This window comes from Mytilus galloprovincialis, chromosome 14 (assembly GCF_965363235.1).
Source record: "Mytilus galloprovincialis chromosome 14, xbMytGall1.hap1.1, whole genome shotgun sequence".
In the NCBI taxonomy this organism is placed as follows: domain Eukaryota; kingdom Metazoa; phylum Mollusca; class Bivalvia; order Mytilida; family Mytilidae; genus Mytilus; species Mytilus galloprovincialis.
This window is the reverse complement of record NC_134851.1, coordinates 69,481,485-69,505,763: the sequence shown is the minus strand read 5'-3', so window position 1 is coordinate 69,505,763 and position 24,279 is coordinate 69,481,485. Positions and strand designations below refer to the sequence as shown.

Below are 24,279 nucleotides of genomic sequence, written 5' to 3'. Positions count from 1 at the left end.
AAACCTGGGTGATTTCATGTGCTTCGGAAGGGTGAGCAGATCCTGCTTATGATTTGTTACACCTTTAATTTATTAACACAAAAATGGTGAAAACACTGTTTCTTAAACCACTGATAATAGTGATATTCCTAATTCCCACACCACTAAGAATGACTCCCGCAATTCATCAAACAACAAATGTTAATATCTCTTATTCACATACCGATGGTGATAACTATTCCAATCCATTTACCAATAACGGTGATATCCATAATTCACATACAACTAATGATGACTCTTTCGATGCATTCACCAATAATGGTGATATCCATAATTCACATTACACTGTGTATGACTCCTTCAATGCATCCACCAATAATGGTAATATTCTTAATTTGTGACTCCTTGCATTTATCCGTGATATTCCTAATTCTCGCAGGTTGACGATGACTCCACTCCAAATGATGAAAAAACATTAAATTTACTTGAATTTCATATTTTCTGGAATGGTGTTTAGAGGGCTAATGGCTGAATATGACAGTTGTTGTCCATTCGTTTTTTATGTGTTTTGTCATTTGATTTTGCCATGTGATTAGGGACTTCCCGATTTTCCTCTTAGTTCAGTATTTCTGCGATTTTACTTTTTATGATACAAATTTTACATGCTTTTGACTATTATCACATGCCTTTCCTTAACCTTATCACATGGAATTCCCATGTTACGTTTTCAGTAATAAACATAATAAAGAAGTTCTACAGAAACAAACATAAAATATACTGAAACAGGAAATTGAATATATTGAAAAAAAATGCCAAAAATAAATAATACACTAAATGCATTTTTCAGAGTTTCCAGCAAAGTTATGAAAGTTACTTAAAAAAATATTGTTTTGATACTCATTGAAGCATATGATAAAAAGATCATAACATGTCATTTTTCATATCAGATGTATTACCAGCCCTGTATAAATATTAGCATTCGAGCCTTTAGCTCTTAGGCTGATAATACATCCGATATGAATAATCCTATTTATACTGCACTCGTTCTATTTGAGCAGTCAAAATGCGTTGACTGTATATTTCTATGTCATATACAGTCACTGACCCGATATCACTTTTCCTCATGAATATTTAAATAGAAGTTGCCGAAATTAATATTTAATTATTCATACGACCTCTTCAACCTGTTCTTGTTTCCAATGCATACAACGATGCGTGAAAATGCGTGGAAAAATATATTTCATTTGTTAATATTTTTGTTTGCAACCTATAAATCATTATGTTTTATGCTTATGATTGATATTTTAGTCCATACTCAAACGATTTTGTTCACAATCGAGTGTGGGTTTCAACAAGTAAATGTACATTTATTGTGATGTATATTTCTCCGCGAGCATGATATGAGGCCTTTTTAAAGGTGGATCCCTCCAATATTTAAATCATATAAATAGCCTGAACGCATTAAACAACAAATAATAATGTTTTTTTTATATTGCAGTATAAAGACAATAATAGTGCATTGACTTGACATATCAACGATATAAGGATTCGGCCCGAAACTGGGAAATAGCTCGGTACAGCCTCGCATTTCCCCGTTTCTAAGCCTCATCCTTATATCGTTGACAAGTCAATGCACTATTATTGTCTATGTAAGATTTTATATTATCACACCACTGATAATGACTCCTTCAAGTCATCAATCAATAATGTTGATATCCCTTATTTGCACACCACTGACAACCTTTCCAATACATAACCCAATAATGGTGATATTAATAATTATTAACCATTATTACAATATGTATAGAAATGCCCATGCTTTATAAAAGTAAAATTTCGACAACTGCTGATTATGAACGGAGAAATTGCTACAGCCAGTCATTACGAAAGTTCATTCATGCATTACGTAATCACACCCGTACATTACGAAATCAGTCATGCATTATGAACAGATGAAACAAGACATCGATTAAATCAAAATGTCGTTTATTTCTCAAAATATATGTGACAGTTTTTGTTTTTTTTTGTTTTTTTTAAACTTAATATCATAAAAACAAGTTTAAATGATGCGCAGTGTTTTGTAACGACTTGAAACGGAAATATTTCACAGACTTTTTCGGGTACGACTTTCGATTATTATCACTGTTTCCTTTCTATTTTTCAATTCTCAGAGACTACTTAGGATCATTACAACCATCCTTAGCTATTATTAATACCTCGGGCATGTCACAGGGCCAATATGAAAAAGTCCATACATTAATACTATATTAACATACAACTGATTGTAACTTCTTCAATTCATTCGACCATAACGGCGATATTCCTTATTCGTCAATTAATAATGCTGCACAGAAAATCAACACGGATATTCTCCTTTATCTGATCACTAGCGCTAGCTATGACATCTCACAACAAAGCATTTTGTTTATTTGTTATAAAATTATATAAAGAATATACTTACTGGTGTGACCGGTCATTTTTATTCAAGTTTTACATCTTATTCATTTGATATGCAATGTATATATTTTACCTATATTTTTTCAACAATGTCCAGTTCATGACACAAGTGTTGATGAATGTTATATAATTATATTACAGAATGGAGCCACACCATTAATGCAGGCTGCCGGCAGAGGACACCTGGATGTTGTATGTTACCTGGCCAGTATTGGATGTAATATACTCGCCAAATCCAAGGTAACGAAATATATATCTCCTGTTTAGTTGTATCCCTGTTTATATTCAATAATTTAATCCGTCAGGTTTATCTTATAGTTTGTTTATATGTGTTTTACATTGTCGTTTGGTTTTGCACTTTAGTGTTTCTATATTTTCGTTGATTTACTCTTATATTTGATGTGTTTTCCTTAGTGGTAGTTTTTATCCCCGATTTGTTTTCTGTCAATCGATTTATGACTTTCGAACAGTGGTATATTATATATGCCTTTATTTAATACACAACGCAATTTGTAAAGTTGTATACAATTGAATATCATGTTACTCGCACTGAGAAAGGCTTCAAAGTGCGTTTATAATAATGGGCAGCTGATAGTAATCAAACATATCTTTCTTAATCCATTGATATAAGTAGTTCTTTTTCAATGTTTTATGTCATAGAAAATAATTTGTTTTGTATCATGACATTTCTGATGGAAGTTTGGATTTCGACGTGTTTACCACTCATTCTTTTCTGATATATATGTGTCTTGTTTTTAATTAATTACACAATATTGTCCAGTGTGGCAAAGTTAAGGAAAATGTTGATATTACAGATGTCAGTAACATTGTAAAATTTTGTGTATTTTGTTAATATTAATTACGCAATAGTGTCCAGTGTTGCACAGGATATGCATATGTTGATATTACAGTTGTCAATAAAATTGTAACATTTTGTTGACATTAATTACGCAATATTGTCTAGATCATCACTTTAAATTAATAGACTCAATTTTGATATAATAGAACGGATCAACAGCATTACATTTGGCTGCTAAATATGGAAATCTACGTGTCACCAAATGGTTAATTGAGGAAGGAGGAATCAGTCCACTGGATAAAACAGATAAGGTAACATTTAAAATTATATACTAAGTGTTAATTTATCAGTGAAAAGCTATTTTGAATACTTATATAGGATTTGTTGATGTAATTTAATTCTTGTCTATATTCAATTCTGAGGATTTTTTTTTTTTATTTATATTTTTGACAAAACAAACTACGGACAAACGTTTCTATTTGTCTAATAAGATTGTTGAAACGCCGTGTTACACCTAAACATAACCATAATAAGTATATACAAATACATAGCCACTATTTCAAATAACATAAACCAGGTGCTACAAAAACCAACTTCCTATATTGTACTGATATATAAACATTAAAAATAAAATACTAAGCATTCAAATGCATGAGCAACCACCGGAATAAACCTAATAAGCAGAAACCAACATTCAGGCTCTACTGATATAATCAACAATATATCAAATACTAAAGAAACAAACACCTAACATGATAAACTACAAATATGTTAACAGCAATTTACATTAACGACATCGATAATGTTTTAAATAAACACACACATAACAGTTGCCAAATCCAAATATTAAAGACACACTACTTTTAATAGAAATAATAAAATACAAATTCACCATTATAACATATGACAGTAGACAGATACAGAAAACTACAACTAGACATTAAAGACAAATGACTTACCAACACGGATTAAGATACAAAGTCTCCAATCAAACTCATTTCGTTATATAGAAAAAAATATGTATAATAACAAATCACTACATAGCCATTGATATGTTAATGCTGTTGTAAATTTCACCGAAATGGTAAATTGTTTTACTGATTGTGTTATAATTGATGTTTATCATTGTATGTTAATCTTGTAATACACTCAATTATGACCAGAGCGTTTCTTTATATAAAATCCGGAAATTAAGAAATTCAGGGCAGTCATCAGGCATTAACAGCAACCATGCAGACACCAATTTGAAAGAAACAAACCCATTCATCACTCCAAAAAATCACATCCCAAATAAAATATTTGACGACCACCCAGACTTGAGCAACTAGCTTTTACTTAAACACTGATTGTGAAAACAGCAAAAAACTAAAGGGTCATCAGTCGGGCATATGGCATCATTCAGAAACCAATTAAAACTTACTATTAAGACTTATAATAAACCATCACCCATTGAAAACACAGTCACAAACCAAACACTTAACAGTTAGTAGGCAACTCAACAAGAATTATTAAACACACTGTGAAGACAAATGTCAAAAATTTTCAATGCTGAAAACTTAGTACTGCTGTAACATGTCACAATTCAAACAAATTTTACAGTCAGACATTACTTATAATCAGTTTAACACGTTTAACCCTTACTTTAAAGACACAACCACAAAGTGTCCACCCCTTACGTATATGTCAAACATACACACGATAGCCATCAACTAATGCTACACTTATAGCATAAATTCATTCGTATGTCATCATAAATAACACATGTACCGTCACAAATCAAGCATATGATCGGTAACAAAAACAATCAACAACTATTTGAAAGTAAATATAAAGATAATGTTCCCTATCAATTACATGATAACTACCAAGCACTACAACAGGCAACACTCATTTGACAATTATTTAAAAAAGAGTCACCAATCAAACAGATGATAACTTCTATGCAAGTTAAAATCCTACAGCAATTAACATGAACAGGACAGTCATCATAATATATATCAACAATCAGAAGATACTTACTGTAAATACACAGCCAACACCTTATACTTACACAAGATAGCAAAATGAACTACTAAGAAGCATTATAGACTTTTTAGTAGAACCATAAGGCATATCCAACTGTCGACCGACAACTTACGGTCACTTAGTATCACATTTCAACTATCAGGAACAGTCAACAACATACAACCACTTGGGACTAACTCTTAATACAAAGTCAACAATTTAATAACTCACTTATCAAACACAAAACATAAATAATGTATTTCTAACAACCAATCATATACTAAGACATAAATAATGTATTTCTTACAACCAATCACATACTAAGACATAAATAAGGTATTTCTTACAACCAATTATATACTAATGCGGGGTTCACACATTGCCGATTATTGCTCCCGTTTGAGATCAGACAGCGATACGACATGAAAAGTGAAAAAGTCGGATTAGTATCCTCAATTTTCTGGAATGTCCTATTATTGTCTGAACGCAGTCGTTTTAGTTCGTAACAGATTCCTACTGGTCGGGAAGGGTCCGAATAGTTCGGCAAAGCACCCCGACAGTTAGGTGCGTCCCGTAACATTCGGGGAAACTCAGCCGATTTTGTCTAGTCGGATTACAATCGTGCCTATGTCGTGACAGATTCTGCTGTATCGGATCGAATTCCTAACAATGTTCTGTGTATTCGGGACGGTGTCCTGTGGAACGGGAATGATCTGGAGAAGTCCCGACAATAACAGAATACAATACGACTGAGACCAGACAAAGCCGTTTGCAATGCGATAGAGCGGACCGTGATAGGATTACGTTCCGACATTTCCTGATCATCCCGATTATGCCGACAGTTTTCGAACGGATAACTTCCGTCAGCGTCGGTTCACTGTCTTGTCACTATCTGATCTCTGTCGGATTACATTCGGTAGAATCGGGACGCAGTCGTGACAGACTCGGTCGAATTTTACCTGGCGAAAGATACAAATCGAATTTCCATCCACGATTCACAGGATCTTGATCAGATTTTTGACAAATTTTAATCGGGAATGGTCCTGTCAAGGACGGCAGTAAAAATCGTGAATGTGTGACCCCAGCTTAAGACACAAGACATGAATAAGGTATTTCTAACAACCAATCATATACTAAGACATAAATTAGGTATTTCTTACAACCAATTATATACTAAGACACAAGACATAAATAAGGTATTTCTAACAACCAATCATATACTAAGAAACTTCTTCCAACAATAACAGCAATCAATTAGAGATCAAACAGATATAAGTTATTCCCTACTTATACATCCCGTCAATGTGTTTGTATTGTCTTTCATTTTTTGTTGGTGTGTTTTGTATATACGACTTTTTGTATTTCTTTGGTTCTTATAACGTGACTCTGTACTTTAAAAGATCCCGTCAGTATGATATGGTTCTTTTTTATGTCATTATGATATATTTCTATTATGAATTACAAAATACGTTGAACCACAAACGTCAAAATCATTCAATTGCGTAGTGGAATTAACTATTTGTGGATTTTTATAAATTCTATATAACTTTTGGCCTATTTTAAATCTCGGTCTATTTCTGAAATTTATTCTAACTTACTTTTGATTTTTTAACCCTGTATGCTAGCATTTCTATGTGAAATTTTTGTATGTACATTGAACGACAAACATTTGTGACGTATAAAATTTTCTGACGTCAGACACGCGTATTAATGAATGTGTTTGTAGATAGATGTTTTTGTGTTTTGTTAAATTGTTCCTTTTAAAATTGTTACACGATGATGACTGCAGTACCCATATTTTAAAATTGAGAATGGAAATGGGGAATGTGTCAAAGAGACAACCCGACCATATAGCAGACATTAGCAAAAGGTTACCACCAGGTCTTCAATGCAGCGATAAATTCCCGAACCCGGAGGCGTCCTTCGGCTGGCCCCTAAACAAATATATATAATAGTTCAGTGATAATGAACGCCATACTAAACTCCAAAGTGTACAGAAGAAACTAAAATTTAAGATAATACAAGACTAACAAAGCCCATAGGCTCCTGACTTGGGACAGGCGCAAAATTGCTGCGGGGTTAAACAAGTTGATGAGATCTCAACCCTCCCCCTATACCTCTAGGTAATGCAGAAAAGTAAACGCATAACAATACGCACATTAAAATTCAGTTCAAGCGAAGTCTGAGTCTGATGTCAGAAGATGTAACCACAGAAAATAAACAAAATGACAATTATAATACATAAATAACATCAGACTACTAGCAGTTAACTGACATGCCAGCTCCAGACTTCACTTAAACTGATTGATTATGTCTTCATCATATGAATATCAGGCACAATCCTTCCCGTGAGAGGTTTAGTATCATACCATCATAACATATATGAGAAGAACATAACCCGTGTCATCCCAACAACTGGTTTTTAAATAAATGAGTTCAGTTCCGATGCAAAGACCCTATAAGTGAATTGATATTAACGCCAAAATATGCAATATTCAATGACCTGACAACCGTATCGTAACTATATCCCTTCTTAATAAGTCTATTTTAATGTTTTGTTAGCTTCTGAGGTGAATACTGACATTTTTGTGCTTTATAAAGAATATTTCCATAAAATATTGGATGTGAAATACCTGAACGTATAAAAAGTCTGCATGTTGAGCTATATTTACGAATGATGACCATATACCGATGATAAAATTAAGTAAATGTTTTGACTAGTTTGGGATATCAAAAACCCTGGTGCAATAATTTGTCAGTAAGACACAAATTTCTCTCATTAAAATATAAAACATTGTTACATACACGAGCGAATCTTGATTTTCCTCTGAGTTCAGTATTTTTGATATTTTACATTTTTTCCCCAATATCAAATTGAAATAATTTATGAAGACAGACTAACAACTAAGAAATATTTATTGGGCACATTTCACCCATCACAAACAATTGTTTTCCCTAAAACGAACAACTTGCTACGTCAAATTAAACAAATGAAGACAGACTAACAACTAAGAACTATTTTTTGGGCACATTTCACCCATCAGGAACAACTAACACACAATTATTTTACCTAAAACAAACAACTTGCTACGTCAAATTAAACACATGACACCAAACAGGCATTATAATAACAGCAAATGGACACAACTTACAACCAGTAGTCACATATCAAACATTTGGCAGTAATCAGGTACTGCTACTATCCAACGATCATATGAAGCTAACTTTTCAGACACTTATGTGCAAACAATCATAAGATTCTGTCAAAACGTACCAATAGCCTCTAAGTACTAAATTGCAAGATACAAATAACAACACACATGCTCTCAAACACACGACGGCTATCAAAAATACCATTTATCAAACATTTGTCAAATGCACAATCATTTCTCATAATCACCAATCAAACACATGACAAATTTCAAGCACTACCAACAAATACCAACTATCAGAGATTTAGTATAAAACAAGAGGCAACAACTTCAATCACCACGGAAACATATAAACAATGAGGCACATACAACAGCCATCAATACTAGTTTGAAAGTCACTACCAGAACAAATAGTCACACATAAAACACAGAACAGTCGTTAAACACTTCAAAAAACTTAACAAAACACCATTTATAAACACACGACCAACATATAACAATCACGGACCAAACACAGTATAGCCTTCAAGCACGTCCAACTAACATTCAGACACTTATTATAAAACACAGCCAACAAGTCTTATTCAGTTAGCAAACAAATGAGAGACATTATAAACTAACCAAAAGACGACGATAATTGTAAAAACAACAATTTGGTCATTGATAAAACACTACAAGACACTACAAGATGTCAACAAATGGAAGATTCTTATTCTAAAGCCACAACGAACAACTTACATAATTACTTTTTTGAACTTTGGGATTATAGCTCTTCATCTTTTATATAAGCTTTGGATTTCACATATTTTGGTCACGAGCATCACTGAAGAGACATGTATTGTCGAAATGCGCATCTGGTGCAGAAAAATTGGTACCGTTAATGTTATTACAGTTCACAATGAAAACATGTACTAATACCAACCAACCACTAACCAGATACTAACGACATTCAACGGGTATTTCCAGCAGCCATCCACCAGACAGACACTGCAGACACATACTCCAACAATCAAACACTATAGATTTTACCTTGCCAATCAATTATATGACAGTCTCAAACTACTATATATATTAAGTACTTTTTATAAGACACAATCATTAGCTATGAAATGTTACTAATTTTAAACACAACAAATGAAGACACACCGAAGTATGCATACACAATGTACTTATAATACTATAACATACGGCTATAACAGTATAATCAACAAGATACATCTTCGAAATCAAATAATACACTGCTACATTGACTGTTCTGGAATTGTGAATTTAAACATATTTTCTTTATAGTGGATTAGGAAACAAGTTAATCCAACGTATATTAATTCCTTTCCGCTTTGCGGGTGCGAATGCTGCCTTGTAGCGGCATTAGCCTGCTGTTTTTAATCTACAAGGGTGTCTTTTATATAAGATAAAGATATGACTCTCTCCTTCCCCTAACACGGGTCAGCCTTTTATCGTCCCCTTCCAATGCACTACCATACTTGTAAATGGTGTCAAGGGACGGCCGGTAATCCAGTCCTTAATTTTTCTCCCTGGAAGGGGATCGAACCAGGAACCTTTGTGTTAGTAGTCCGATGCACTAACCGCTATAATTTTGATTCTTAAAATCAGATTTCAACCTCAAACACTAAGTTTGCTGAAGACAAAATGTATTGAATAAATTGTGATCAGGAAATTATCCTACTAGATTTCAAAGAAATTATGAAACCAAAAATGTTACAAATGCTGCTTGTATTTTGCTTGAAAGTTGTTGTAAAAACGGAATGATTATAGTTGATAGATACAGGTTTAAGATTGTTTTTATAGGGTAACACTCCATATATGCTGGCTGCAAATAAAGACAACGACAACTATTCATTTAAGCAGAAAAAAGGAAAGACAGAAGTAAAGAGATTCCTCAAGGTACATGTTCTGTCTTATCATATTGTATAAAATACCGTGAAAGTACTTTAATTCGTGGGTATCAATTTTCATGGTTTGAGCAACAAGTTCGTGGGTTTTTAAATTCGTGGATTTTAGTTTTCTTTAGAAACGAAGGTTACACATAGTCTGGATTGAAGGAAATTGCAAAGTAAACATTGACCCATGTAATTCTAAGTTATGACACTAATTAACCCACGATAAAGTGATCAACAGATTAAAGACCATCAAAGGTGTTAATTAGGCCATAAACATGTCACATAAAGAAAACATTAACATAAACAAATGCTATTAACGTATCTTGAATTGTCAAATAGTTCTAATCAAAATCTAGCCCAGAATGAAATTTTTATTTCCCATATGTACGAGAACTATGAAGATATAAATGAACACTTTATCGTACTTGCACATCAATACCAGAAATCTGACTTTCATCGGTCAAAAATATTTTTTATTAGAATTAAAAGTTTAAGTTATTAAAGAGTAAATGGGAATAAACCTGCATGCAGTTGTAGTTCTGTGACTGTTATTAAAGTATTGTCAGATTTGGCGTTATTCAATATATTCTCTAGATCATATCAGTAGTCAAACCTACCGATGGGGATCTTTCCATGTCTTGATTTAGACAATGGCTGTTTTAAAATTCTTGGATAAAGTCATCCATGAAAACCACGAAAATTGGTACCCCACGAATAAAAGTACTTTCACAGTAATCAAAATAATAATACAGTATCTGTTTACACTGATTTTGATCAACAGCAACCTTTAGAAAATATCTGAAAATTTTCAACATTTTACTGTTACCTCAATTTGTCTGTCCGAACGTTCGTCCCAAAATTAGTGTCCATTCTCTTACTTGAGTTTGCCTCTATCAAATGTTATGAAGTCTATACAAGCTCAGTAGTCAGTACTTCGGTACTTACATGATTTATAACTAACCCTTTCTAAAATTGTCCGTTTTGAATTTGAAATTATAAAAAAACTAATGTTTTAACTCCCTCCTGCAAAGTTGACCTTAGATATATTTGGTTCTTTTTAGGTCTTTTTTCACATACCTCTTCAACTGTTTCGGTACTATACATCATCGGCTTTCAAATATTTTGCTTTGAGCGTTCCTGGTGAAATTAAATCAAGAAAACAGGAAAAGCGCTTCGGACGCATATAATTATTAAACGTGTTGTTTTTTATATTTGACACACGATGCTTATTTCCACAAAACACAGATCAAGGTCAAATTTGGGTGGCATCAATATAACAGTTCTCTAGTTACGGGGTATGTGTTCCGTAAACAAATTTTTTGAAATGTAGTTTGTAACGTTCGAGGTGAAAAAGTGAAAAAGAATACTTTGTTTAAAAAAACAGATAGTGTTTGGCATTACAAAAAAAGCTTATTTTCGATAAAGTTGAAACATAAGGATATCTAGTATACAACTACGGACTAACATGTATAAAACTATTGATTAATAAAACATTTGAGAAGATGTTATATTGATACTGTCTATTTTTCATATGAATATTATGTACCAATAAAAAGTCTAAGGTTTGTTATTATGAGGCAGAAAAAACTGGAAATGATAAAACGTATTTTGTTTTGTTTTGGTCTTAAATGTGCTGCCCCACAGAGCCAACGATACTATGAGACATATTTTTGATGTTTGGGAGAAATAAGCGTTCATAAAGATTTTGGCCACGCCTTAATTTGTATGTCGATGTCCCTTGTCAAGGGGCTGTAATTCACTACTTGTCATAAGTCGCTGTCTGTAATGCTTGTTTTTAATGTCATTTTTGTGACGTATACGCATGTGGCCAGGAGCAAACTAGTCAATATACACAAATAGAAACTGTTTCTTCTATTAACATTTTTTGATAAATAAATATATTTAGAACAAGTTCAGTTCAGGACAATGGTGGGCAGGTAAAGTTTTTAAAAAATTATGGACTGACTGAAATAATTTGTCTGTCTCTAAAGAAACAGCATTAGAAAATGTGGTGCACGTTGAATAAGGAGTACATCATGAAAACACACTGATGACGTTACGGTCATGCGACAAACTTATGTTTATGAGATGATAAACAAAATTATCTTAGCCAATCAGAAGACAAGTTATATTAAACATTAAATTATCAATTCATTAAAACATAATTCAGTTTTTTGTGTTTCTGATAGACTTAGATGACTTACATAGAGAACAGAGTGAAAAAGTGCGTGTTTACCAGTGCCAATTTCATTCTTTTAGGACATTTCTCTTTAAAGTGACAGTAGTGTGAAATAAAACTATTAGATTTTAAAGCAGCAACTATCTTAATACCAACATGTCTAAGGGTGTTTTTTTCTGGCACTCGTAACTCAAGCGTTCTACCAAAAGATTCAGTTTTTAACAAAATAATATTTCACTTCATTGACTAAAACGTGATTATAAAGGCCTAAAGTAAACGTTTTTCCCGTTCTTTGCATTGTGTAATTTATATTTCTCTCCAACTTGCTTATCAAAAGTAGTTTATTTTTGTTTACTTTTCTTTGTCCTCCATTCAAATATTATTACAAATTAAGTACGATAGATCCGAGCTGAATTTTTACGGTATAAAACAGAGACAAATGCCTGGCTAAACGAAATCACGAATTATTTACCCCAAAAAAATCATTCTGGGCAGATTATACATTCCATTAGATTCCCTTAGTTACAGATTCTGGCTCATATAGCCTCCAGTCAATGTGTCTTTTCCTATTCATAACCATAGCATATCGTCTGCTGTGTTGTAGGCTGTCATGGCAAAGGAAGAACCAGAAGTGGCCACAAAATTCTTCCATCAGAAAGGTATAACGCAAGTTACCAAAGGTAAGTTTGTATATGATTTAATTTCATGTGTGGAATAATCTGTGAGACGGCATAAAAACGATTTGAGAAAAAAAAACAAATGTTATTTTATAGTAAAATGAAAATGAGAATTTTACATTGTTTTATATGATCAACTCATACAAGGCATATAAGGCTTTTCTACCTCAGACATAGATAACCTTAGCTGTATTTGGCAAAACTTTTAGGAAATTTGGTCTTCAATGCTCTTCAACTTCGTACTTTATTTGGCCTTTTTAACTTTTTTGGATTCGAGTGTCAGTCTTTTGTAGACGAAACGCGCGTCTGGTGTATATACTAAATTTAGTCCTGGTATCTATGATGAGTTTAATTATACTCATACATTATGTACATGCGGTATTTATTAGGGACGGCAAAGAGTACACGAGTAATCACTAGGGAGATCGATAACTCCTATACTTTTTAGTACTTGTTAGTTCTCATTTACCTGTTAGCCTTTACTAAATCTAGAGATATTTCTCCTCACATTACCACTCACTTTAGTTCCCTTTGAAATAACCTTCTCAGTAATGCTAGTTTTGATATCGTTAAACAACGTAGATTTGTTTATCCTGAGACTCCTATGTGTTGTAATAGAATTTGTTTTATTTTAACTATTTAAGGGATTTCCAATTGGCTTTCAATTCCTGTTTGGTAATATCGTCCAGAATGTGTGCTTTATTTGACATTGGATTTTGAGCAGCTAGCTTTCCTTCAACATTATCTCTTTGGTTTTAATTTTATTAATGTATTCATTACTGAGTAGGCTAGTATTTTATGATAAGGTTCTATGCCTCTGCATTCTGCAAGCAATTTTCAGTAAATCTAGACAATACCTTCCTGCTAAATTCCTGTAAAACTGTAAGGCTAGGCTATTTGATGATTTTTTTTTTTATTTTGAAAGGATTTTTTTCACATTTCGTCATCTTCTGTACAAATATGATTTCATTTTAGGTTTATCAATTTTATGACGTTGATGTGCACTATTTTACTTTTTTGAGATCTGTAGAGAAGTCACTTACTTTCAAAATTTCTGTTATATGTGAAGTACCAACTCAGCTTGATTTTTTAGTCACTCATTAATGTTTCATAATTTTTTCATCTGCAAAAAAAGTTGAGGAAGGCGACAAATAGATATTTTCATTACTATCAGTACATATCAGTTTGAAGATTGTTTGAGGCCATATTCAACAGGACATGATTGATTGAATTAATTAGCAATAAGCAGTATTCAGTTTTTCTGCCTAAGTTGTTTTAAAAGGAATTACATATAAACATATCTAATAAACGACGATATTTTCTATAAAGTTATGTAACTGTCTGTTTGTCTCATATTTTTTTTTTAATGTTTAGGCCCTGTCAACTACATCATAGTCTGTAGACTGGGATAATAAGCATTTGTTTTAATTTATTCCGGTAGGCAAGACATATTTCTGTGTAAACAATTTGTTTGTAATAAGGCATGATTCAACATTTGATGTAGAACTTTATAATGTTGAATTGTACTACGTACAGCCCTTATGATACTTTTAAATTTATAAATCAGTGTAAGTTTGTGATATTTCTAAAATGTATAACGATCTAAACATATATGATGGATAACACCCTGTGTATCTTCTTGTGTATACTGCTTGTATTTGTGTCAGCAAGAGAACAATAAAAAATGATATCTGAATTTCATATCTTATATTTTTTTCGGTTTTATACATATAGGACCCAACAAAGAAATACAGATATTTTCTGATATGGAATTTCAAGGTCTGTTAAGCAGCGGATCATACAAATGTTACTGGAACCGTGTTTTTCTTACCGGTCCATTTGGTGTAGGCAAGACATGCTTAGCCAAAATTCTAGTGGGAGATGAGGCTCCAGAGCAGCGGGAGTCAACAGATGGTATATGGATTTATCTCGGTAGAGCTGGAATGAATATAAAGGAACGTTGTTGGATTTTCTTGGAAAAGGGTAGGTAAATTTTAAGACTATAAACAATAGAAATTGACAGAGGATATGCAACTCAGAGTAATGGGTTTAATTTTGAGTAAGGAATTGAACCAAGATTTCAGGTCAAAGTTCGATTTATAATGTGAGGTGAAAATGTATCTCGAGTTACACTTTGAACTTAACTTAATTATTTGTTTTATTCGTTGGTTTCCGTGTATTATATTGTCTTTACTTACTCATTGCCCAACATTATTATGTTTGATTTTTCTTAAACTTACTGAATATTACTATTTTGGGGTTACCATAATTAAACATGGGGAACGTTCGAAAATCACTGATAGACATATATAATAACAACATTAACGGTACCCATTTTCCTGCGCCAGATGCGCATTTTGACAATACATCCAAAAGGTCCAAAATATATAGCCAAATCCGTGAAAGGAGATACATTCCTTAATTTATAATAATTTCTAACATTTTGGTTGTCTGTTTTGCACAAGTCTTTATACAACTTATCTGACATTATATAAAGACGTACATATATAGAATTCTATAACTTGAATTCAAATATGAATAAGGCAAAAATTCTGCACAACTCAGACAAAAAAAAATTTCAAACATTGCCAGACAATGATATCATTATGTTTAATTTTTAGAAAAAATCTTGTCTGTTTCCCATACAACCTTTTACAGTCTATCTGTGCATTATTTTGCATGCCTAATTGAAAATTGTTAATGGACACGTTAATAAGGAAAAAAATATATATTATTGGACGATAAGCCTTGTGACGACGAATTATCATACTGATATTTTGTAGCGTCAAGTTGGTTTCCTTTTTTCAAAACTACAAAGTTCCTTTGTCATCAGACAGCAGCTGGTTAATTCAATATGTAAACAGTATATCACTATCCAAGTATTATCTCTGTGCTGATATTGGTTATATGCTAGCATTAGCTGGTACTGGGATGGGTGTTTAGATTATATATTGTAGCATTTTGCCATGTGTTTATAAAACGAAAGGCATTCATCCGATCAACTAAACGCTTAAACCTTATAATTTCAATATTCATTCATTTTCTTCCATTTAAATTTTCAAACTGTCAACAATTTATCTAAATGTTGAAAATAGAAATTTAAAAGAACTTAAAACATATTTTGTATTAAAACTTAACACGTTTGAGTGTTTATTTACTACCTTTTAACTTTTGGTTTTCAATCTTTCAGCAAACATACTTCAATGATATTTGTAGTCGTATTCTTATAGATGATTTTTTATCATTTTAAAAATCAATGTAATAGAAACAACATAAATACTTAATAGCTGTTACAGTTACGCCTGAGTTAAAATGCACAAATTACTTCCGATACATTTGTAAGATATTGTCTCTTACATTCTAATTTTTAAGGGAGACCAGGCAAAAGAAATATTGTCACCATTGGTCTTTTTGCAAACGGCAGTGAAAACCTCCTAAAAGTGAGGCGTCCGTTTGGTTGTGCGATGCATAAAATTCACAAGCATTTAGAATGGCGATGTTAAATCCGATGCCTCAAGTAAAGATAATGTTATCTAAGTTTCTGTCCCTATCCATTTACACCTCGTTTTACAGTGGCAGCCTCAATTTTGCTGACTTTCATCCTGGACGGCATCGTGTACTGGACCTACCTATTTTATTTATCATTAACTTTTTTGCGTCCTGAAAATGCATGACATATTTCCCACTGGATGTAATGCAAACAACTACCAGCATTCAATTATAAACCTTAGGTTTACCCTTAAATAGGGTCCTTAATTACTTGTTCGAAATGTTTTACATTGTATTGTGTCATAAAGGGGGATTGATAATCGTAATTAGAAATTACTTATCGATTACTTTTTGCAATGTGATCATCTGTAAACAGGCTATGACTTTCTTAACCATATTTCGTAATCTAAGTATTTCCTAAGTTGACGTGAATCAATATTTTGTAATGATCAAAACAAACGTTTTGGAAACGAACTTTTGTTTGATCAATCCGGTATATATTATTTTAGGGACAGAGGTAATCGTTATCAGTATTCAGTTGTCATCGATAACCCTTTGCAATGTAACCATTCAATATCTTTCTTAAACATATGTCTTAATCTAAGAGTATACCTTTAGTAGATGTGAATTTATGTTTTGCAATGATTAAAAAAATGTCTTTAAAACGAACTTTTGTATGATAAATCAGATAACATATTTCAGGGACTATCTTGAATGCAACAGTGCAAAGTTTACTACGAAGTAAAGAAATGGCAATTCCAGATGTTGTAAAATCTATCGAGGAAGTGGCAGATTCTGATGATGCTAAACATAGGGAGGAAATCAAAAACAAAGGTTCTGTATCTTTCAGTCTAGGGGCTGCAAAACGTATAGAGGAAATGCCAGATCGAAGTGGTGTTAAGTCTAATATCAGAACTCCAGGTGTTCAAACGATAACGTCAAGGTTGAAAGCTTTCTTCAGTCTCCCAATTCGAAAACAGAAAGAATTTAAAGGTATGTGTTGTTAATATTATGTGTAAATATAAATCATGCCATATTGTGTAGACGTATGGTCTTTCTTGTCAGTGTTGTGCTTAATTTTGTCCATGTCACAGTTTATGTTAACCAATAACGTCGTTAAACAGTGAATAGCTGCAAAATTTCACCACAAGGTTCCATTTTCCAAACAGGAGGTTGGGATTGATTTTGGTGGTTATGGCCAAAATTGTCTAAAAGGACCAAAAACTAGGATGTATATGCTGCTGCTATTTGTGTATCTCTATGAAATTGTACCACAAGGTGTCACGACATTGGGATTTATTTTTTTTTTGTGTTATTGTCCAAATTGTTTTGGAAGGAGGGGTCCAACAAAAAGTATTTTTTATGTTTCAGGACTTGTGTATAAATGTATGGATATCTGTGAAATTGTACGACAATGTCCTATACATCAAAATGAGGGTTGGGCTTCCTTTTGGTTATTATTGCCAAATCTGTTAAAAGGGATAAAAAAAATGTAATTTAAATGTTCTCGGACAATAGCTTGTGTATAAATCTATGGCTTTCAATGAAGTTATAGCCAAAGGTGTCATACTAAAAAGGAAGGTTAAGAATTATTTTTGGAATTATACTCAAACTGTGAAGGAAGTAGAGACCATAAAGACTGAGATTTCCATGTTTCCTGACAATAACTGATGTTAAAGTCTATTGGTCTCTGTGAAATTTAAACCCTAAAAAAGGAAAGCTTGGAATGACTTTAGGGGTTAAACCCGAAATACTTTACTAAAAGGGGTAAACGGTACTTTGAATTAATTGTTTTTAGCTCACCTGGTCCGAAGGGCCAAGTGAGCTTTTCTCATCACTTGGCGTCCGTCGTCGTCCGTCGTCCGTCGTCCGTCGCCGTTAACTTTTACAAAAATCTTCTCCTCTGAAACTGCTGGGCCAAATTTAACCAAACATGGCCAAAATCATTATAAGTGTATCTAGTTTAAAAATTGTGTCCGGTGACCCGCCCAACCAACCAAGATGGCCGCCATGGCTAAAAATAGAACATATGGGTAAAATGCAGTGTTTGACTTATAACTCAAAAACCAAAGCATTTAGAGCAAATCTGATTATCAGATCAACATCTATCTGCCCTGAAATTTTCAGATGAATCGGACAACCCGTTGATAGGTTGCTGCCCCTGAATTGGTAATTTTGAGAAAATTTTGCTGTTTTTGGTTATTATCTTGAATATTATTATAGATAGAGATAAACTGTAAACAGCAAAAATGTTCAGCAAAGTCAAATCTACAAATAAGTCAACATGACCAAAATGGTCTGTTGACCCCTTTAGAAGTTATTGCCCTTTATAGTCAATTTTGAACCATTTTTCGTAAATCTTAATTATCTTTTACAAAAATCTTCTCCTCTGAAACTACTTGACCAAATTAAACCAAACTTGGCCACAATGATCATTCGGGTATCTAGTTTAAAAATTGTGTCCGGTGATCCGGCCAACCAACCTAGATGGCCGCCATGGCTAAAAATAGAACATAGGGGTAAAATGCAGTTTTTGGCTTATCACTCAAAAACCGAAGCATTTAGAGCAAATCTGGCATGTAGTAAAATTGTTTATCAGGTCAAGATCTATCTGCCCTGAAATTTGCAGATGAATGGGACAACTCTTTGATAGGTTGCTGCCCCTGAATTGGAAATTTTAAGGAAATTTTGCTGTTTTTGGTTATTATCTTGAATATTATTATAGATATAGATAAACTGTAAACAGCAAAAATGTTCAGCTAAGTAAGATCTACAAATAAGTCAAATGACCAAAATGGTCTGTTGACTCCTTTAGGAGTTATTGCCCTTTATAGTCAATTTTTAACCATTTTTCGTAAATCTTAGTTATATTTTACAAAAATCTTCTCCTCTGAAACTACTGGATTAAATTAATCCAAACTTGGCCACAATCATCATTGGGGTATCTAGTTTAAAAATTGTGTCCGGTGACCCGGCCAACCAACCAAGATGGCCGCCATGGCTAAAAATAGAACATAGGGGTAAAATGCAGTTTTTGGCTTATCACTCAAAAACCAAAGCATTTAGAGCAAATCTGACATGTGGTAAAATTGTTTATCAGGTCAAGATCTATCTGCAACAACAAAAGAAAGAGAGTTTTTAACGACCTCAGCTGGCTATACAACCCTTGCACAATCAACTGAATGTTGCAGAAATCATTAATAGGATAGATTGCCCCTATATGATAATTTTTTATTACCTTTTTGTTGTGTTTTTTTTTTGGCAAAGTGGGGATGGGGGGGGGGGGGGGGTTGCGCAACAACAAAACTACTTCACAACTTTCTCATTACTTTGCATTTCTTGTTAGATAAATTTTACAAAAATTCTCCCCTGAAACAACTGGCGAATTTAAACAAACTTGGTTTAAATCACCACTAGGATATCCAACTACCACCGTGTATGATGACCCTGCCTGCCCACATGGCTGAAAAAAAACATAGGTTTCAAATGCACGTTTTAGTATTATATCTCTGAAACTTCACGACAGTACAACAGTTGCATTTATCATGCAACAATTGTAAAAAAAAATATCAGGTGAGCGACACAGGGTCCTTGGACCCTCTAGTTAATAGAGCATTATCAATCGGGTTATAATTCAAACATTTGAATTCTTCTTGTTCTTTAAAATGCTGAATCTATCAATGTAATGTGTTCATATTTTGAATTGTGGACTCTTTTTTCAAACTGGTCATCATTAAGGTCAGGAGAATTCAAAATGAGACTTTGTTCGATATTTAAAAATGAAATAATGGATTTTTGTATTTTCTGAATCGAAACATGTATTTAGATTTTATAGTTAAGGACCAGCTTTCAAATCGGCACAATTCGGGGTCTTTTAAATTAACCACTTTTTCAAATTCAACAAAAAATAATTTTCATGTATTTATATTTTATATGTTTTACTATTATAGTCAAAAAGGCCAATTTCAAACTTTTAAAGTTGAAGTTCTTAGACAACATTCTTTCTGAGTCGTATCAACAAGCACACTGCAGACTATTTATTTCAATAACCCTATGCCAGAACATAGATGTCATCATTTATTTTTTGCGACACATATCCTCACTGAACGTGGTTGCATCTTAATACACCTCACACAGCAAAATGCATCACCAATTTTAACAACTTTTTTACTGCCAAGAATGGAAAAGTCCTACGGATGACTATATTATATTCCCAATCTAACCCTTGTGTGTAAAATGGTCTAGCCCGTACATGTATCATTTCAAAGATCTATAAAATAATCTATGTTTTTGAATCATTGATTTAATTGTATCAAGACATGACTGCTGAAATGATATCATTGCAAAACATTTCAAAAGTCAAAACATTTGAAAAGTGAATAATGATTGTGAATAATGATTTGTCTGTTTACAAAACTTGTTTGACAAATTTGTAAATGAGCAATTATGTTTTTTTTCAATATCTAGGAAATTTAAAAAAAAACATACACGATTATCTTTAACCTTATATTCAGTTCTTACATACACAAAGCAACTTATATATTTTGTTTTCAGGTCAAAATGTTGCTCATCTTAAATCTTCAAATGATGAAAGTGCCCTGATGCATGGAGCTACTAGAGATGATAGTGCTGGGAAAAGGGGAGACTCGGAAGATATATTGACTGCCAAGGACATGTCAGAGGATGAAATTATTAAACTAATCCGATCTGAATGTAATAAAGGCAATTACGAAATGATAATTGTCCCCATTGATTTATGGGACTTTGGCGGTCAAAAGATATATCACTTGACACACCAACTCTTTATATCTAGCAGAGGCACTTTTTTATTAATCTTCAATGGTAGTAAGGGTATCCATGACAACATACCTGACTACAAAGACTTACCTGGCTGTAATAATCAACAGAATACTGCAGGTATGTTATCATTTATTAATGGGTAAAACAATCTGTCTTGTTCAATACAAAGATATATTTTATAGTCTTTCTTTTGTTGCGTAATTCAGTTTATGATTCCTACAAATATATACAAAGTATTGTTAAAAGCTATGTCTGCGAGAATATAAAATATGTTCACCTCAAAGGAAAGATAAATAAGCTAACAACAGAAATGATAGAAAAGTTGTTTTTGTTTTAATTCAACAATGCTGCTAACAATGAAAAGATATCTTCAATTGATATGATTAGATAGTGGTTGAGAGAATCAATTATTTTCAGTTCTTTATAAATGCCTATTGTTCAGCAATTATTGGCAGGCAATTTTATACTTTAAAACATATCAACATGTATGCGTGTTTGTTGTAGTCTATCTTGTCCATTGGGTTAATTCAGTCCTTACATATTGTAAGACTTCGGCTAAAAATGGAGGATACCCAAAAATCAAGTTTGTTGCAACACATAAAGATCAAGTAAAAGTAAGTACTCATATTAATTCAAGAACTGTGTAACTCTAATACTTTGACATGTCTGACAGAGTTACAATTAACATTTGGGTTAACAACTCATCTGTCCGTTTTTTTCCTATGTCCATGACTCTTTAAAAAAGAATGAAATAAGTTGAATGTATGAACATGTCATAATGAAATTGTTAGCGGTAGTCTGATCAGCTGTCTGATTTACAATGTGGTACATATTTTGTATAATAAATCTTTCCGATTTTAGCCTAGATTATGGGATTTTCACAGAAAGAGTGTTTGAAGTTTTTTTCCCACAATTTACTGCCTTATAAATGAGTGATTGGTTTTCAAAATAAAATTATACATGATGAACAATTTCATTATCATGATTATGGCATGTTCATAAATTCAACTTATTTCATTCTTTTTAAAGTGTCAGGGACATAAAAAGAAACAGATGTGTAGATCCTTGAAACCATGTAGAATGTCTTGTAGCTATGTACCTGCTATGTAGGGTTTAAAAAAAATATATAATCGTTCTAGACTAAATCATTTGTCGTTAAGATTTTAAAAGTTGTTGAAAGTTCAGGTCTCTGAAAGTTCACAAAAACATTAGCCTGGACGTTTTGTAGGACATTCTGTTTTAAAAAGAAAAGGTGCATCTGAGATTTGATCCCTCAAAAATCATGGCCGCTGTGGCTTGACTTATTAAATGTAGTTTGAAGGCATTTTTGGGCTTATCTCCATAAAACAGTTAGAGTCCATGTGACAGTATGAATGGTCAACTGTTTTCCCTATGGAATTCAGTTTTGGAACTCTTGCAATTACAATTTCATTTTAAGCAAATGCCATAGAATAGATTTAGTGAGAGGAAAAAAAGATTTGACTATCTTGTTCACACAATAAATCATTAGTATCGCTTGATTCACTGAATTTTATATATACATTTTTGATGTGTGTATATTTTAGGATGATATTGAGAAACAGAGACGAATCTTAGAAGACTCAATCGAAAAACTCTTCGAAAATCATGGAGGAAAACAACATCTTCAATATCAACCACTTATTTTTGTGGACGCAAGAAACAAAGAGGACGAAGAATTAGACACATTGAAGAAGCAGTTGGTGGAAGTTGCATTAGACCATCCTAGTTGCGGAGAATTGATGCCAACCAAGTTTGTACCCCTTGAACTTCAATTAGCCAAAAAGGTAGAGGAAAAAAAGAAAGTACTATCCATTGGTGAACTGAATGACCTTAACCAGCAGAATGAAAAACATGCATTAACCCCTGATCAGCTACAAAAGTTTCTGAAGGTTAACCATGCCCTTGGAAAACTGATCTACTTCGATGAAGCTTGCTTGAGTGATAACGTTATCATAGATCCAGTGTTTTTGGTAGACGTGCTACGTTCCATCGTTACTGATGAACAATTTTGGCCAGAACATCTCATTGAGGTACTAGGAGAACTCAAAGAAAGTGGAAAATTGCTGAAAAAGGATTTACACGAAATATGGAAACAAGACTGTTTCAAGGAGATCTCAGAGCATAAAGAATATATGGTAGAAATGTTAGTACATTTGGACATAATTTGTCGACAAAAAGACGATGAATATGAATCAGAATTGTTCTTAGTTCCATGCATGATTAGAACCAAAAGAGAAGACAACACACAAATAGATTTTGACAGAAGCATACATCTGGCTTATAGGTTTAAGGAGGAAGTTGTGCCACCTGCTATCCTTTACCGGTTCATTGCGACTTTCATATCAATGTGGAAGCTTCGAGTCAGCTCTAAATCCAGTCGTCTAATGATCTTTACAGACAGTGCTGATGTTACAATTGATACTGAACACGATATGAGAATTGACATTCAGGGAAACAGAATCATAGTTTCTCTTTCTCACAAAGAAAGCCAAATTTCCATTGTACGTACAATTGCATCAACAGCTCAGGAATGCCTCACACATGCCATTACACGCATTTCCAATTTCTATTTCTCAGTTTCAGAAGATTCTGGTTGTACTAGAGATTTGCCTTTTACCATTCAAATTGGTATAGTTTGTGGGTCAGATCTTTGCTTTTTTGACCACATGTTGAGATCTAAGGAGGAATGGACATGCCCCGATCACAATAGAATACACAAGACTAATAGTGTGTCCAGGTGGTTTGCAGACAAGGTATCTATCTTTTATAGAATGTTTATAAAGTTATGCTTTTGAATGAAGAGTCAATTCACTGTTGACGG

General features: G+C 33.0%; 1 protein-coding gene across 1 annotated transcript; it reads left to right on the top strand.

Annotated features, from left to right (window-relative positions):
• Positions 1–342: 342 nt before the first annotated feature.
• Positions 343–24,253, top strand: LOC143058167 (uncharacterized). Its single transcript, XM_076231631.1, has 10 exons — positions 343–360; positions 2,578–2,676; positions 3,442–3,546; positions 10,201–10,296; positions 13,076–13,151; positions 14,883–15,131; positions 17,340–17,630; positions 21,192–21,554; positions 21,942–22,051; positions 23,003–24,253. The coding sequence occupies exons 1-10, from the start codon at positions 343–345 to the stop codon at positions 24,251–24,253; spliced, it is 2,658 nt and encodes an 885-aa protein (XP_076087746.1).
• Positions 24,254–24,279: the final 26 nt, after the last annotated feature.

What these genes read in the sequence shown, in the direction of transcription:
- LOC143058167 (XM_076231631.1), top strand. An exon ending in ATATACTCGCCAAATCCAAG is followed by an intron (nt 2,677 to 3,441) that starts GTAACGAAATAT and finishes TTGATATAATAG; the next exon opens with AACGGATCAACAGCATTACA. An exon ending in AAGTAAAGAGATTCCTCAAG is followed by an intron (nt 10,297 to 13,075) that starts GTACATGTTCTG and finishes GCTGTGTTGTAG; the next exon opens with GCTGTCATGGCAAAGGAAGA.